General features: G+C 41.2%; 1 protein-coding gene across 4 annotated transcripts in view; it reads right to left on the bottom strand.

Moving 5' to 3' along the window:
• Positions 1-4,411: 4,411 nt before the first annotated feature.
• Positions 4,412-18,753, bottom strand: part of GOLGA4 (golgin A4) — a 119,337-nt gene continuing 104,995 nt past the window's right edge. For 3 of the 4 annotated variants that reach the window (XM_056129093.1, XM_056129097.1, XM_056129096.1), the window contains 3 exons: positions 14,401-14,487; positions 8,567-8,629; positions 4,412-5,100 (listed from right to left, as the gene is read on the bottom strand). In XM_056129093.1, coding sequence (XP_055985068.1) covers positions 8,600-8,629; positions 14,401-14,487 — 117 coding nt within the window. In that variant the 3' untranslated portion in view covers positions 4,412-5,100; positions 8,567-8,599. The remainder of the gene's footprint in view (positions 5,101-8,566; positions 8,630-14,400; positions 14,488-18,753) is intronic. The other variant, XM_056129095.1, reaches the window with a different exon arrangement.

The raw sequence follows: 18,753 nt of genomic DNA, 5'->3' as shown, positions 1-18,753 counted from the left end.
AATCTAAACTAATCCTTTGACCATAAATTTAAAAACAAATCCCCCGGGGGCCAGAAGGGATGGAGGGCTCGGTAGATTGGAGCTCAGGCTTTGCATGTGAAAGGCCTGGGTCCTGTTCTTGGCACCGCCAGGAATGACCGACCCCAAACAAGCATCACGTCACCCCAAAACAAAACAAAAATCAATCCCTGGGATAACTTATTTGCTAATTTAATATGTCAAATAATCTTACAAACACAAGTAACCCCGTAAGATTAGAACTATGACCTAATTTCACTGTAACATTCATATTTAATTCAAAATTCAAAATTATGCTGGTAACTGTGTAAACAGAGGCTCAAGGTGCAGTGCTCATAGTCCGAGAGGAAATTATGCTCACATTTTCCCAAGTACCTGGCTATAAAAGCAATTTCTTACAAGTAGGCGACTTGTAAGGCAGTTGTAAGGGATCATGGGTTCCTCGAAGCTCCTTCTCTGAAGAAAGCCTAAGGCACAGATGAGCCTAGCATGGAGGCTGTGCAGGGCTGGGGATACCCGTCCCTTCTCCCGGTGGAGTGAGTCTGTTCAAGGAGAGAATGTTTTGTAGAGCTTTTTGGTGGCAAAATCCTTTTGCAAACAAAATTAAAAAAAAAAAAAGTATTTAGTCCCTTTTCCTGGTAATTTGAGTCTATTCAGGAAGAGAATGTTTTATAGAGCTTTTTTGGTGGCAAAATACTTTTGCAAACAAAATTTTTTTTCCTTAAATTTTTATTAGTGAAACACCATGAGGTACAGTTGTAGACTTAAAAATTTTTTGCTTGGGTTTCAGTTATACAATGATTGAATACCCATCCCTCCACCAGTGCTCATTCTCCACCACCACCAGTCCCAGTATCTCTCCCACCCCCCATTCCCCCATCCCACCCTACCTCTGTGGCAGGGTATTCCCTTTACAAACAAATTTTTTTAAAAAAGAAATTATTTTAGACATTGTGGTTTAAAATCTTGTGTATCACCTCAAAATATGAAACAAAAAGAAGTGGGCCAGAGCACACGGGAAGGCAGGTGCTCCAGAGTGCAGCCTTAGTCCTCCCCAGGCAACGCAAGGGCTTCATGAAGCCTAATTTGAAGACACCATTTACCATGTGATGACAAAGTTTTGCTGTCATGTATGAACTTGGTTGACTGGTGGTGGACTACTGAAGAGGCCCCTCCAACCCCCAAACTTCACCGTCTCCCTGCACAAGCCCCTCTTACCACGTGACGTGTGGGTAGTGTGGATTTCCCACATCTCCATCCTGAGTCTGGTGCCAGTTGCGATGGTCGCGATGGAAGCGGAAGCTGCAGTGTGGCTGTGTGGATCCCCGCCCTCTGCGGTGGTACACCACACCGCAGCCCAGCAGGCAGAGGCTCACAGACCCACAGCAGCAGGTCCCGCCTCCCTCAGCCTCAGTCCCCGCCCCCCAGCATGTGACCAAGCCCCGCCAGGTCAGCAATGTGCAGCCTGAGTCGGGGACCAGCCCATGCTCTGGAGCTGAACCCCGGGGCTTATTTTAAGTTGCTGAACTCAGTGGTTCACTCTATGCCCCGCTGGCATGAGACAAGAGACCAGGGTTGAGAAAAAGCTGCCACAGGTGCCCTAAGAGGCTCAGTTCATCATCCATTCCAAGGGGATTTCCCAGCAGCTCACAGCTCCTATCAAGCCTGCTTCTCCCACACCTGGGGCTTGTGAGACTGGGGGGCAAAGGGTAGGTGGGGCAGAGTCTGTGTGGGGAACTGCTCCACACTCATTCCCCAGTCAATCCTGGGGAGAGGAGGGAGATGCTCGACAGCTCCGACAGTGCCCTCCCTCCCACTCACTGTTCTTGGTCATTTTCTTTCTTATTAAAAGGGCCTCCCAATGGTACTCAGGTGGTCTAGGGCTCCCACTAGTGATTCTCAGACAACTGGGACAGTGGGTCAGTGCAAAAGTCTAAGGATGCGGTGACACCCAGGTCCTGTGGTGCTGGGGATACCAGGGGTTCCACCCAGAGTCCCACCCACCTCTGGGTGTTCAGGGGTCTCCAGTCTCCTGACACCCAGTAATGCCAGAGAAGCATGCACTCTGGGGAATCGAACCCGGGTCAAGAGCATGTGAGGTAAGTGCTCTAACCTCTGTACATCTTCCTCCACAATTAAGTTCAAAGTTAGCCCTCATGGTGATGCTAGGAGAGAGGAATCTTTGGGAAGGGATTAGGTCAAGAGGACTGAACCCTCATGATGCAGTAAATAGATGCACAGGCAATCCATGAGAGCTCTTCTCTCTTGTGAATCTACATGCGGAGCTAGGCGCAGAGAGACAGGTCCTCACAAACTCAGAGCTGGCCCATCCCAGGCTGGCGGACACCAATCTCCAGAACTATGAGAAATAACTGCCTGTTTAAACAACCACCCTCTTTCAGTATTTGTCACAGCACCCCAACAGACTAAAATTCAAGTCAACAAGACTCATCAGATCTGAAGTGACTCTTAAAATTAATTCCAATGTAAATGACAGTCCTAAATTAAAAATAAATACCATAGATCCGGGCTGGAGTGATAGCACAGCAGGTAGGGTGTTTGCCTTGCACACGGTCGATCCAGATTCGATTCCTCTGTCCCTCTCAGAGAGCCCAGCAAGCTACCAAGAGTATCCCGCCCACACGGCAAAAGCCTGGCAAACTACCCACGATGTATTCGATATGCCAAAAACAGTAACAAGTCTCACAATGGAGATGTTACTGGTTACTCGTTAGACATTACTCCAGCAAATCAATGAACAGGAGGACAGTGCTACCATAAAAGGTAAAAGGTAAAGGCCCTCCCGTTGATCGTCGATTTGCTCGAGCGGGCCCAGTAACGTCTCCATTGGAGACTTTGTTGTTACTGTGTCTGGCATATCCAATACTCTCGGTAGCTTGCCGGGCTCTCCGAGAGGGGCGGAGGAATCGAACTCCGGTCGGCCATGTTGGCCGCATGTAAGGCGAACGCCCTACCCGCTGTGCTATCATAGATACGAGCAAAATTTTTGCTCTAAGGATGTTCAAAAGTACCATCCTGCCAACATCTATTACCTTTCAGAGTGCATTGTTTTATTTCTTGGCTATAATTTTACTGCATCAACTGTTTTGTGTGCTGCAGGCATGAGGTTTTGGAAAGAGTCTTGGATTCAGTGTTGAGCATCTGGACCGAAGCCTGGGATGGCAGTTCACTCACTCTGTGGCCCTGCACTGACCCTTAACTGGTACCCATCTGTTTCTTAGTCTGCAGTATTTACCAGAGAATGACAGTCAAGGTCCAAAGACATCCACACATCCCTCCACTTTACTGGAAAAGCTGCCTTTTCCTAGGCATCAATCAGGGTCGTGGTAACAAGGGACTTTCAAGACGGGGTCAAGACTGACCTGAAGCGCTGAGCACAATGTGAGGCTTTCTCTTTCTCACTGGAACAAGTTACTTGGAATGTATTGAACTCCCTGAATTTGCTGCACCTTTTTCAAAAAGAGGAATTGCAGGCTGCAGTGAAGAAAGATGAGCTACTCTTATGTAGTCACAGATGACCATGTCTTCTCCTTGACTCCACACTTCAAATCCAGCTTGCTGGTTTTCTTGGCAGCTAGCAAACTCTGACCCGCAAGCCTAATCCAACGCACTACCTGTACTTAGGAAAGACAATCTGACTAGAACATAGCTTTGTGCATTCATATATGTATTGTCTCTGCTTTCATACCATAGATGCAGAGCTAAGATGCTGTGACACAGACTCTATAGCTTACAAAATGCAAATAGTTCCTCTATAGCCCTGTGCAGAGAAAGTTTGCTGACCTCTATACTCTTTTTGATACACTTGTCCCCCTAAATTGACAGAATTCTAAATTACATACTATGAAGTGTTCCCTTTTTGTCCATACTTCTAATTTGGTCACAGCAAAGCCTGGCAAGCTACCCGTGACGTATTCGATATGCCAAACACAGTAACAAGTCTCATGATGGAGATGTTACTGGGCCCGCTCGAGCAAATCGATGAACAACGGGAGGACAGTGCTACAGTGCAGTGCTACTTCTAATATGGAGTAATGCTAATTTTGAATGTGATAAAAAAAAAAACTTTCGAGGGTCTGAAGGGATAGTACAGGGGATATGGCACATTCTCTGCAAGTGGCTGATCCTACCCAGAATACCTCTGGGACAGCCCAGGTAACCCCTCAGCTGACCAAGAATCATTGGCGGGACCCTTTATTCCCTTGAACACCTCATAGGAGCCCTCAAAAAATTAATTTTTAAAATAGTTAGAAATGTTCTGCATTTAGTCACCCTGACAAATAGTTCCTCCTTATGTTACCTACCTAGAACCTAAAGTTTTTACTTTGAAATTGATTTCAATTCAAGAAGGAGAACAGTCAAAAAATTTTATATAGTAAATAAACTTTATTTATCTGTTTTTCCAAGATGACATTGCCAAGTCACAAATTTGCATACAATACAGTTTATGTATTGACTATTTACAATTTACAGTAGTATTTTTCTCCTCTGAAAAATATAAGTACAAAAGCTAGGTAAACAATGAGGTACTGCTGTTTGGATTTATCATATGTCAAAGCTTAAAGAACTAGTCTTTAGCAAGTATTCAACAAATCAATCAGGATAAAGTAGTCAATTAAATGCTCTAACTCATCAGGGAAAAAATCCACTAAGTTTCACCTCAAAATGTATTGCACAAGTTTTTTTTAAAAATCATTCTAAAAATAAATAGGAAAGGCAAGCAGCTCTTTAAAAAGAGGGACAAGAAGAATGAAAAAAGGAACATTAAGTGAGCCCATAAACCAGGTTAAGTTATTCAAAATCTTTTAAACAACATAAAACTCTTACCAACCGAAGCAAAAAAAATCTGAAACAATGACTGTTACCAAGTCTGCACTGAGTTAGTCTATTTTAAAGGCAGGCTGCACATCTGTGCGGACCCATGTCCGAGTGTCCCTGGTCTCCTGGCTTCCCAAGGGGCCCTGAATGCCAGCTTCATTCTTGGAGAACAGCAAAGTGCAGATTTCCACTCTTGCCCACTGTCACTTTCCCAGCTCATCAAGTTGAAGGTCGGAGCCAGGACTGGAAAAGAAAAGAGGATAAGAAGAAAAAACATTAAGAAACAACTTTGGAGGCCAATTTGTTTCTTTCCTTTAAAATAGAATTGTATTCTATGGTTTAGGAATAAAGGAGAAGTACACCAAACACTAAAGGAATCCTCTAAAACTTAATTTTTTTTGTCTGATTTAACCTGTAGTCATCAAGGAGTCAGCAATCAGGAAAATCGTGTGTGTGTGTGTGCGCGTGTGTGTTCACAGTGGAGTCAGGCACTGCATCGTTGTGTGAAGGCTTATTCAGCCATACCGAGAGAACCATCAGAGTAACATGATGACCTGCAGTCATCAAAGGGTCAGCAATCAGGAAAATCATGCGTGTGTGCACATGTGTGTGCGTGTGTGTTCACAGTGGAGTCAGGCACTGCATCGTTGTGTGAAGGCTTATTCAGCCATACCGAGAGAACCATCAGAGTAACATGATGACCTATAGTCATCAAAGAGTCAGCAATCAGGAAAATCATGTGTGTGTGCACGCATGTGCATGCATGTGTGTGTGTGTGTGTTTGTTCACAGTGGAGTCAGGCACTGCATCATTGGCTGAAGAATTATTCAGCCATACCGAGAGAACCATCAGAGTAACATAATGACCTCGAGCCTCTCACAGGGCTGCAGCTCCTCAGTCTGGAGCTAAGAGGAAAGAATTCTTCCCTTGTCCCCAAAGTGCTGATTTTCATATGGAGTATGGTGTATGGAAATGCCTGGAAGGGTGGCAGCAAAAAACAGCATTTTGATAAGAAAAGCTTTCTTCTAAAATAAAAAGACTTAATTTAAAAACAAAACACCTTGAAATACAATGAGAAAGGATGCTAAACCTTCAGATTGCAGTTTGAAGGCTTAAAAAAAAAAATCCAGGCAAGCTGAGTGAGAAGACAGAGTGAAGAGTGGGAGCACACTCTCGCCTGCACAGGGCGCTGACACCAGGGCAGGGTGTGGCCACAGCAACAAGCAGAAGGCAGTGCCAGACACACCCACTGGGGCCGCACAGCCCAACCAAGCATCTCCAGGGGTAGCCTCTGGGCCCCATGCTCTTCTAGAAAGGTGCCCCCTCCCAAATTAAAAAAGTTCCTTAAAAACTCATAAAAATAAATGAACTGAAAACATAAAGCAAAAAGAGAAACTTTCCATAGTATTTCAGTGGAAAGTTTTAAATTCTCAATTTATAAGCAAACCACTATTGATAATATACCCTCAGTACCATATTTATAAAACTGACTACAATCATGTTGACCCTCAAAACCTAGAGAAGATAAGAAAAGTTTCTGCTATATTTCAACTTCTTTGTCACAACTCTGGAACTTTAGCCTCCCAATTCACCCAGAGGCCACTAGCTTCCTCCCTGAACTGTTCCAGCAACCTGTACAAGGCAAAACTTTTGCTAGAGCAGGAAAAAAAATCATGCAGGATTCAATCCTGTTGAACAATATCAAGGTCATGAAAGACAGTATGGCTAGTGAGAACCTTTCTAGTTTGAAATAAACTAGGAAAAAAAACATGACAATGAAACACAAGGACCTGGAATCTAAAAAAATATGAAAGAAATTATGGGAAAACGTGAATTATTTACTACATCCATACTAGAAAATGGCAACTTCTGTTATTGTATAGTTATGTAGAAAAGTATTCTTGTTTTAGACATGAGATAAAAAGGATCTAGTTTGTACTTGCAATTAATTGTCAAATACTTGTAAATGTAATGTTAGTGAATACCTGTCAAATGTTACAGAGAGAATAGACAGACAGACAGACAGACAGACAGACAGATAGAAAAAGCAAGAGGGTATCCATTGTGCTATCTGTAATCTTTTGGGTGTGGGTGGGGCGGAGGTGGCTGGGGGCGGGGAGAGCACATCAAGCTATCCTCAGTGCTTACTCCTGTTCTGGGTCCTAGCAAAAGCCTTACTCCGCACTGTGCTATCTTTCTGGCCCATATGTTTGCAATCCTAAATTTGAAATTCTCCAAACTAAAAGAGGAGAAGGTAGACAATCAGTAGAAATGCTGCAAGGTATCTATTCTCAGTGGCAAATGACAGCATTGAAATGCAGTGATTTATCAACAAACATAAATGTAGTAGCTATGGGAGTATCAAAAAAAAAAAAGAAAGAAAGAAAATCCCAGGAATTATTTGGTTTAATATGGGACTTACATGGCAAATGATAGCTCTAAATCAAAGATTCCCAAATTTACTTGGCCTCCCAATTCACCCAGAGGCCACTAGCTTCCTCCCTGAACTGTTCCAGCAACCTGTACAAGGCAATACTGCCCACTTCAGGAAACACTGTTACAGACACATCATTAGAACAAGTTAATTGACACAAACATTAAAAGCAAAGTGAAATTCAAATGTAGGCATAAAGAATATTTTGTTTAGGGACGACACCTGGAGGTGCTCAGGAATCTCTCCTGATGCGGCTCAGAGGACCACATGTGGTGTGAGGGTTGGTCACATGCAAGGCAAGTGCCTTACCTGTTGTACTATTGCTCCAGCCCCTGCACAATGGATTTTTAGAGCTAAAAAGCTGAAAAGAGAAATGCTGCATACTGGCATTTTAAACTCTGATACTGCTAGCTGAGTATTTGCTGAATTAATGGCCACAGAGAATCTTTAATTATAAGACTATAATTATAGAATTATAGTCATAATTATACATTTTAATTATAAGATTATAATCTATCTTATTTGTGACATGTGAAAATTCTAGGAATGTTTGTGGTTAAAATGTACCCTCAATTTTGGGGGTGCTAAAAGAAGCTATTATAAACATGTGGAAGTTACTGAAGGGGTGTCTAAATGGTGAAGACAGCCAACCACAATATAGAACACTTCAGCTGCCTTCATTTCGCTGCAATAATGTTAATTATAAACAATCACATTCAGAGAAATCAGGGTACCTAAGGTTCTCATCAGGACAAACATGGTCAATGTGTGATCCTAAGACAATAACACACATATTACAAGCAATAATACTAGTTTTTGTTATTTCTGACTCATCTATATGGTAAAGAGATTTTAACTTCTGGATTCATGAAATATATCCTTCCACTTTATCTAAAACATTTTTTATTTCCCTCTTTCACAATCTTTAGCTTTGAATACCATTCTTGGGAAATTAATAAAGAAAAGAATAGAAAATACATAGATTCCTTTTGGTATTCCTTGACAAAATTTTCAAGTACAATTCTGGAAATTTCAACTACAATTTAGAGAAATAAAATTTCCTAGAATTTTAAGACTCCTTACTAATGATACTGATTATTCATTCATTAGTATTAATCATTAAGAATGAATAGAAAATACCCATATTAACCCAAAGCATAATCAAACATATAATTACTAAAAGAAAGAACAAAAGAAATCCAGGGAGATGGTTAGTAGCATGCAATACATTTGATTTTTGCACAAAAGACACAGGACATGTTATTCTTCACTCACCACATGCTAACTAAGCACAGACTGATGGTTTACTCAGAAGATACCACTGCGAGGTGAAGTATACTACAAAGCCAGGAAGAAAAAAAGCTTATTGGGTTAGTTTTACGACTTAATATTACAAACAAATTATAGGTGTATATAAACTTCATAGGATAAAATAGGCTGTTTGTCTCAAACCTTCCCAAAATCAAGGGAGGAGAAGAAAGCAAATCTTTTTTTAAAAAATATTTTAATTAGTGAAACACCATGAAGTACAGTTGTAGACTTACAAATTTTTGTGCTTGGGTTTCGGTAATACAATGATCAAATACCCATCCCTCCACCAGTGCCCATTTTCTACCACCATGGATCCCAGTATCCTCCCACTCCCATCCCCCCCCCCCATCCCACCCCGCCTCTGTGGCAGGGCATTCCCTTTTGTTTTCTCTCTCCTTTTGGGTGTTGTGGTTTGCAAGAGAGGCATTGAGTGGCAATCATGTTTGGTCTATAGTCTTCTTTCAACATGCGTCTCCCATCCTGGGAGGATCCTCCCAACACCCTTTATTTGGTGCTCCCTTCTCTATCTAAGCTGCCCTTTCCCCTAGAATGCCCAGCTGGCCTCTAAGCCATGGAGTAATCCTCCTGGTACTGATCTCGTATATTCTTGGGAATTAATCTCTTATTTTGTTACTCTATGTCCCCCAGATGAATGCAATCATTTTATGTCTATCCCTCTCTTTCTGACTCATTTCACTTAGCATGATACTTTCCAAGTAGTACCACTTGCATTGAAAGTTCATGACTTCATCTTTTCTAACAGCTACATAGTACTCCATTGTGTAGATGTACCAAAGTTTCTTTAACCAGTCATCTGTTCTTGGGCACTCAGTTTTTTTCCAGATTCTGGCTATTGTAAAGAGTGCTGCAATGAACAACAAGTGCAGATGTCACTTGGACTATACATTTTTGCCTCTCTGGGATAAATTCCCAGGAGTGGTATTGCTGGGTCAAATGGGAGCTCAATTTCTAATTTTTTGAGAATCGTCCATACTGTTTTCCAGAAGGGTTGAACCAGTCGGCATTCCCACCAACAGTGAAGGAGTGTCCCTTTCTTGCCACATCCGCGCCAGCATTGGTTGCTTTTGTTCTTTTGAATGTGGGCCAGTCTCTGAGGTGTGAGATGGTATCTCATTGTGGTTTTGATCTGCATCTCCCTGATGATTAATGATGTGGAGCATTTTCTCATGTGAGAAAGCAAATCTTAAATACTCCCATCTCATCTGAAGTTAATAGAGCTGAGATTTTACTTGTAACTTTGAAACTTTTAAACAGTATAAAGATCTACTTAACACTTTAAGTGCATAGTTTTATATCAGATTAATTAGTGTAACTACTTACTTTATAAAAGGATTTACTTAATTTGATTAAAATACACATTAGGGGCTGAGTAGGGTGTTTGCCTTACACTAGGCTGACCTGGATTTGATCCCCAGTATCCCTTATGGTCCCCCAAGTCAACCATGAATAATTCCTGAGTTAAGAATCAGGAGTGACCCTTAAACATCACCTGTGTAACCCAGACCCCCTACCCCCCAAAAAAATACACATTAAATTTTTTATACATAATTAAAAATTACCATCAAAAGTTTTGGGGGAAATGCTGACGAATGTGAACACCATATGTCTAAAATCTTGACTGTCAATCCTAAAATATGTCAGTTTTATTACTGAATAATTCTTGTTATTTATCAGTTTACCCAGGGTGCTTTCAAGGATAATGAACCAAACCAAAATTTCAGTTCCAAGGGACTCAATATTAAATATAATTTTTACCTTAGCAACTCCTTAAATTACTATTTCTCTCTGGGACTTAAAGGCAGACAGCCAGACAGCAACAAGAGTCCAAAAGCAATATTATGGGAGAATTGATCCATATAACTGAGTTGGTGGAGGAGAACTTGGAAGAGAGGGACCTTAGATCCTCAGGAGCAGGAAGGTGTAAACTGGGAATGAGTACTGTGTTGGAATTTTGTGCATGAGAAACCATTACTAATAGCACTGTAAATCACAATCTCAATTTAAAAAATTAATAAATAATAAAATAGCATAAATAAATTCTCGATTACTTCATGTTTTACTCTAAAATAGCAGCAGCAAATGAGGAGAACACTGACTGTATTCTTGGATGGGTAGCAAAACTTAGAAGCATCATTTTACTTATTCTGGTGAGTAAAATGCAACAAAAGCCATAAAAAATCTAACTAGAAAAATAGCATTACAACTCACGCATCACACGGTTAATATCCTATCGGAATATTTGTAAAAATATGTAAAATATATGTATATAGACATTCCTTGAATCTATATTTGCTAAGTATAAAAAAAAAACCAGAAACTACCTAGGTTTAAAAAAATGGTGAAGTGAATTACAGGGCATCTAATCAACCATCTTTTTAAATGAGGTAAATCTATCTGTCATGAATTAAAATTGTATAAAAATATATTAAGTGAAAAAAGAATATTGTTGCATACTATCATTTTTAAAATATGAAAAGGAATGATAGAGAAGTAATTACAGAAATGGGGCACCTCAACATACTGTGACTAGATGGTCTGCCCTGACATGAGAGCCTGCATTTTTCTATAAACTGCTGAACTACTTGCTCTAGAGGAAACTGAAGCCTATGCATCTGCTATTTGCACATCTTTCTTTTTTTCTTGAGAGGTGGGGGGAGGGGGCAGCACATTCCAGTGGTATTCAGGAGCTACTTCTAGCTCAGGACGTGGGGGGCCATGCAGGGTGTGCTGGGGGTAGACAGTGTGGTGCCAGGGAGCAACCCCAGAGCTCCTGCATGCAAAGCCTAAATTCCAGCCTTTAGAGCCATCTCCCTGGTCTACATTTTCTTTTATTTTTGTCTGCTACAGGTACTTTTTTTTTTCACTGAAACAAACCAAAACCTTTAAATTCTACAAATAACCAAGTATCTTAGAGGGACCTTTGGAGTGTTGATATCGGAGTGGGGGGTGGAGGGTTGGGGGAGAATAAGGTGCTTTACCAAACACTATCAATGCCATCATCCCAGAATGATTTTAGGTCAAGGGCCCTGAATACCAGGATGACTCTAGGAAAAGTCAGGAAAAGGAGACCAGAATGTCCCTGAGGCACGGCAATTCCTTCAAGGACTGATCTTATGCAGTGGGTCACAGGAAAGGAATTTCATAAATGCTGTATGAGCTTGGGTCTGGAGAGGGAAAGCTTCCAGGTAGGCCCTCCCAGATCTCAGGTGATTTTATAAGGTTTAGAGCCAGAACAACCCGGCAACCTCCGTAAACACATACACAGGCTGGGGCTCAAGCAGGCTGTCAAGATAAGAGGGGTGCTTTACAAGGAGGCAATTACTTATTGACTTAGTCCGTATTATAGATACTCAAATAAAGGCCCGGAATTCATTTAAGGTGATCTTTGCTTGCTTTACTAAAGAGAAGAAAAGAGCAATACCAGGATGGTGAAATAAGTATAGAAATTGGGGAGAGGGGTGTGCGGAAGGTACTGCAAGCTATTCACACAAAATAAAGAAGCAAAGAGAGGACCAAGGCAAAGACATGCATTATGCATAAAACGTGCTTTGTACTGGGGCAAGGAGATAGTAGGAACCCAACTCAGACTTGACTCCCGGTGCCACATGACCCCCGAGCACTGCTGGGGTGGCCCTGGAGGCCCCTGAACACCACCAGGGTATCCTCAGTACCCCCAACATCACATGACCCGAGCAGCACAGCATCCTCAGACACTCGCCTCGTTGACTGAGAATCAACCTATTGAGCTCTGCTTGGGAAATACTCCCTGCGATTTCCCCAAATGTGCTTCTTACTGAATTGCTACAGGCCTAGAACACGGGGAAATGTGCGAAATTCATGAATTATGTTTTAAGCATAGCTGACTTCAAGTAATAATGATCCAGTTACTCACATTTCCTTTATAGACTATGTCAAATCTCAAAACTGGTCATATTAATTTCACTTGAAATTACTGCAATTAAAAATGAGGGGCTGCTTTTGGAAAACAGTATGGACGATTCTCAAAAAATTAGAAATTGAGCTCCCATTTGATCCAGCAATACCACTCCTGGGAATATATTCCGGAGAGGCAAAAAGGTATAGTAGAAATGACATCTGCACTTGTATGTTCATTGCTGCACTGTTTACAATAGCCAAAATCTAGAAAAAACCCGAGTGCCCAAGAACAGATGACTAGTTAAAGAAACTTTGGTACATTTACACAATGGAATACTATGCAGCTGTTAGAAAAGATGAAGTCATGAAATTTGCATACAAGTGGATCTACATGAAAAGTATCATGTTAAGTGAAACAGATCAGAAAGAGAGGTATAGGCATAGAAAGATTGCACTCATCTGTGGAATATAAAGTAACAGAACGGGAGATTAACTCCCAGAGGTAGCAGACATAAGGACAAGGATGTCTGCTCCACAGCTTGGAAACCATCCTCACATGCTGGGGGAAACGACAGCTCAGATAGAGAAGGGAACACCAAGTAAAGGATGTTGGGAGGACCCATTCTGGTTGAAAGATGCATGCCGAAAGTCGACTACAGACCGAACACGATGGCCACTCAATACCTCTATTGCAAACTACAACACCCAAAAGGAGAGAGAACAAAAGAGAATGCCCTGCCATGGGTGGGGAGGGGGGGTGGTGGGAGGATATTGGAAACATCGGTGGAGGAGAATGGGCACTGGTGGAGGGATGGGTAAACAATTATTGTATGACTGAAATACGAAAGTTCTTAAGTTTGCAACTGTACCTCATGGTGATTCACTAATAAATTTTTTAAAAAAAATTATAAATTAAAAATAATTGAATATAAATTTTTCCTCACCTAAAAAAATTTTTTAAAAACACTGAGGGGATGGAGCAATAGCATAGGAAGTAGGGCACTTGCCTTGCATGTGGCCAGCTTGGGTTTGATCCCCAGCACCACACATGATTCCCTGAATCCTGCCCATCAGGAGTGATCCCTGAGGAGAGGAGTAAAGCCTGAACTCCCCAGTGTGACTCAACAAAATAATCAGCTGAAATAGAATAAGAAACTGTATTCTTCAAAAGACATCTAACCTGTTATAATTTGGCTTAAAAATCATTACTTCTATGGAGGCCAGAGAGGTAGTACATGGATAAGGCACTTGTTTTGGAAAAAAAAATAAATAAATCAAGCTTTGATCCCTCATGCCAGGCACCATATAAAGTCCCATGAACAATGCCTGGTGTGATACCTAAGCAGAGAGCCAGGAGTAAACCCAAACACCAACAAATATGCCTCCCTGTTCCCACCCCCACCACCCCAAATTATATGGGTGTATGTATCAATACTGTTTGGAATCAATTAAAAAGTAAACTAAAAAATTTATCACTGGTGAGCCAGATGTAGCTCATCAGTAGATCATATATGTATTTCAAATGTACAGGGCCCTTGGTTCACTCCCTAGCACCATGCCACACACATGAATGAACACACAGACACACAGACACACAGACACACACACACACACACACCCTACTTGTGGAATACGCTAGCGCAAATGCCTTTTCTGTCCTTTGCAAATTCTGAAAAATATCAGATAGCACATATGAGTGTCAACTGCATATATGCAATTAAAAAAGTTATTCTTTACTTAAGAACACTATAAACATATCCTATTTGCCTTTGCCAACTAGAGATTCAATGTCACTTTCAGGCTACACTACAATTAAAATGTAACCATTAAAAGGCTTTGTACATAAAACAGTGAAAGAGGAGAGATAAAGCTGTCTACATAGGCCTACTTTGAAAGCTTACCATTAGCCGAGCATCTTCTCTTTCCAAAATTTTCTGAGTCTGATCATCAGGAAACTTTAGCACAGTGGTTATAACCTTTGCCATGGTCTGCAAGAGAAAATAGAAATGGTCACTAATATACAGTGAAACAGATGAAATTTCAACCCATTCTGACATGTTCTGCTGGTGGTATTCTTTAGTGCTCTCAATGGAAGCCACGACCAAAGAAGTATGATGTGAAGGTCTTAGTCAAGGAAATAACAGTCAATACTAGAATTTCAATTTTAAAGTCTTGCTCATAATGTCTGGGTTGATCATATTAAAGAAGACCCATTTAAAATAGCATGAAGCTATATAAATTCTAATGCTCTTGGCCCTTTATCTTATGATGATGAAGCTCTTTGTTACTCATTCGTTTTATAAGGTTTTTTATTTATAGAAATCTATCTAGTAAGTGCTATGTTGCCAAAAGGTAAAAGTCTAAATAATCAGAATTCATTAGCATCCAGTTCAACTTTAACTAAATCACATCATATATCTCATAAACACGGGCCACTGCATGAACATGAACATGCTTCATAGGTATTTTTTAAGACATGCAGCACATCAGTCTAATAGAAATACATATTACATTTTAAATAAACACAAGATGTTTTTTTTGGTAGAAAACATGATGAATCAAAACATTACACATGGTAGCTTGCAAAACAAGATTATAAATTGTGCAGATCTAAATAAATATACCGTAAATCAGATTGTCACCCATAAGCTGGTAGAAAATTCTCCTCAAAGGCTGAAAGTCCCTATTTTGTATCAAGATGACATGTTTTGAGGGAGACAGAGAGGAAAGAAGATACCACTTGTAAAATAAGTAGCATAACAAGTTCAGTGCTTACATACAAATTCAGGTGCTAGAGCTCGCCTGGGGACTCCTAGGGAGGATGAGGCTCACCCAGAGAATGGACTTGAACACTGTTCACTGTGACACAGACCATGTGCAAGTGTACGGGGAAAAGTGGGGAAGGAGACTGAAGAAGGTCATTAGGGAAAAGACGGCATAATAAAATTAGCCAAAAAATTTGGAAACTCACATCATTAGGGGAAAAGAGTATAATTACTGATAGGAAGGGGGAAAAATATAAGGTATATTAAATTCCTATTATGGGGGCCAGAGAGACATTGCAGGGTGCTTCCCTTTCATGCAGTTGACCCCGGTTTTATTTCTGGCACCAAATATGATTCCCTGCGCATTGCCTATAAGCCCCTGAGCACTGCAAGGCACGATCCTTGAGCAGAGCGAGGAGGAGCCCCAGAGCATCACCTAATTCCACCCCCATTCCTATTTCAAGCTAAGCCTAAGCATACTTCACATATTTTAATACTCATTTCAACTAACAGATCAATGCTGTACAAAATTTTAATTTTAGTCTCCTCACTTTTATCTTTGCTGCTTACAGTTTGTTGAATAATAATAAAAAGAATTAACACCTTAGTCCTTAGAAATTTCCAAAAACATTTTCTAAAACCCCTCATTCTTTAAATTGTATTGTCTGGATAGGAAAGAATATGTGTTAAACCAAAGTCTCATAAATCAAACACATAAGTAGCATAAAACAGTAAGAGAAATGTCAAGTGGTAACATTTTCAATATTACTTCTAATAGGATTCTAAAGCAATATTAGTGGTTTCTAATTAGTGGATATATAATCTATGAAGGTTGTCTTTAGGAAGTACCAAAAATGTTAAAATTCAGAAATACACAATTATAGGGAGCATTTCCTTAACTAAAAGAGCTTATACCAATTTAAAATGTCCACACTTCCATGTATAGTCACTCTAAAATTACAAATACATGCATAAGCATGCATGAACAAGCATGTCTGTCAACAACAGAACAAAAATTGTATCTAGTCATACATTCCCATTTCTAAACAAGGTGAAATGGGAAACCCACCTCTAAATTTACCAGAAAACACTTTCCTGGATAAGGCCAGGCTCTTTGCAATACACTGAGAAAGCCATCAGACTAGACTGTCTGCTCTATACACAGCATTCTCAGGCCCTGGGAAATAAACAAAGTTCAAATGAACCACCTGGCCTAGAAGCAGCCTTTTCTGCCAGGTTTCTTTTAGGGAAAGGTGTCTTCAAGAATGCTTAGGATGAAAAAAATTGTCTCTTTCATGAAATGTATTTACTAAGGTCTCATGATTTACAGTGAATGAAGAATTAATGTTTTAGCCTTACAATGCTACCATGCCCCACCTACTATGAGAGGAACATGTTCTACTAAGAAGGAGAACAGGCTGAGTTTCAGTGTCAATAACAGCACAGAAGATTAAACCTCAAGAAAAACAGTGCAAGGACAGAAATAAAAAATACATATACTCATTCTATACATATATAACTTACACACAGGCCTTAAATAAAATCACCTGCCTCAAAAAATAAGAAACATCCTGGAAGAAGAAATGAATAAACACAGATGGCATGGTACACAGATTCTGAACATGATACAATCACAAAAGCCACGGTGCACTCTAAAACCATAACCTGGTGTCCGTTTCAAAGTTTTTGCTAATGTGTAGAAATTTGGACAAACCAGAAAATGATTTGCTGAATCTGTGATCTTGTCGACTTACACTCCCAGACTCAGCGCTTAATATGGGAAGAACTGACTGCCCACTCCAAACACACTCCATTTCCTGCCTTGTTTGGGTCTAGGCTTTTCCTCCCGGCAGAGTTCATCTATCGAAATCTAAAGCCCTCTTTACGCCCACCTTTCCCATGATATTCTTTCATGAGTAATGATGAGAACTCCGTGCCACTCTTAAAAGCCTGTACCATGTTCTACCACATTTTCGCTTAACTGAGAACAGGCCCGCCGTTCAACTGAGTGGCAAAGTTACGGGAAGTGTTCAATAAAGATGCAGTGCATTAAGCCAACTATCTGCTTTCAAGATACACCAATAAAATGTGAGACTAGAATGTAACTACTCATCCTTTGTAGAAAGCAGGTAAGCGCACCGAATGATGAAGTTGGTAAAGACACCAGAGAGAGCACTCAGCAATAGAATTTCCAGGTATTAAAGAGACTGCAAGAGGCAGAGGACATCCCTTTCCCTGTCTCCCAAGCCACAAGAAAACTCCAACAGAGTTCTCAAAACAAGCGTAGGTGTGGTTGCACTAGCACTGCCAGGGGACACATACCTCAAACCACACATGGATGTGGGCTGTCTCACAGCCACCAGAGGAAATGGAAGAAGCAGCCCATCTCTTCAAGAAAAAGTTACATGATTTATTTAGGAACAACTCCGGAATCATCATGGCATTAGATTCACCAAAAAAGCAGCTAAAGAAGTTCTGAGAGGCTGTTCTAATTTTTTTTTTAATATGTACATTAAAAAAATGGGGCCCAGCCAAGGCCATGCTGGGACCACTCTCCACACACTTGGATGAGCCTCACGCATAAAAGAACTGGCAGAGGAACCCAGGTGTGTGGGACCCGGGGCTGAGATCTCCAAGCCTGCACGGTTTGGGACTGGACCTGCCAGTAACTAGACAGTTACACCCACCAACTGCCGTGTCACTCCAACAACGGCCAGGATCCAGAGATTATCACACTCAGCTCCTGGAAGAGAACAAGGCAGAGTCTCCTACCCTATGCCTGACTGTCTCCACCAGGGCCCAACAGCTGAAGACCACCGGGGCCCAGCCAAGGCCATGCTGGGACCACTCTCCACACACTTGGATGAGCCTCACGCATAAAAGAACTGGCAGAGGAACCCAGGTGTGTGGGACCCGGGGCTGAGATCTCCAAGCCTGCACGGTTTGGGACTGGACCTGCCAGTAACTAGACAGTTACACCCACCAACTGCCATGTAACTCCAACAACGGCCAGGATCCAGAGATTATCACACTCAGCTCCTGGAAGCGCACGGCCGCATTCGCGGCCGCATGACATCTTATCATCTCATTCCTAATTTGGTCAAACTGGCAGGCTACCAAATATACCCTGCCCACACAGCAGAGTCTGGCAAACTCCCCGTGGTATACCCAATATGCCAAATACCAGTAACAAAGATGGGTCTCATTCTCCTAACCCTGAAAAAGCCTTGAATATGGCACTTTAAAAAAAAAAAAATCTCAGGGCTAGGACGAAGAAGACGTTACTGGCACCTGCTCGAGGCAATCAACGAACAACAGGGTGGTCGTGATCGTGATCGTGATCTTACATGTGTGTGTATTTGTGTGTACCTTTCCCCTTTCTCTACAATAATAAGGTAACTATAAGTGATCTATCTCACTTTAAACTCATGCTGCTAATCCAACAGAGATGGAATATAGAAAGTGATATTTCATTATCTTTGTTTTAAA

This window comes from Sorex fumeus, unplaced genomic scaffold (assembly GCF_029834395.1).
Source record: "Sorex fumeus unplaced genomic scaffold, SorFum_2.1 ptg000072l, whole genome shotgun sequence".
In the NCBI taxonomy this organism is placed as follows: Eukaryota; Metazoa; Chordata; class Mammalia; order Eulipotyphla; family Soricidae; genus Sorex; species Sorex fumeus.
Note: the sequence above shows the minus strand (reverse complement) of the source record. Positions and strands in the feature narration are given on the sequence as shown.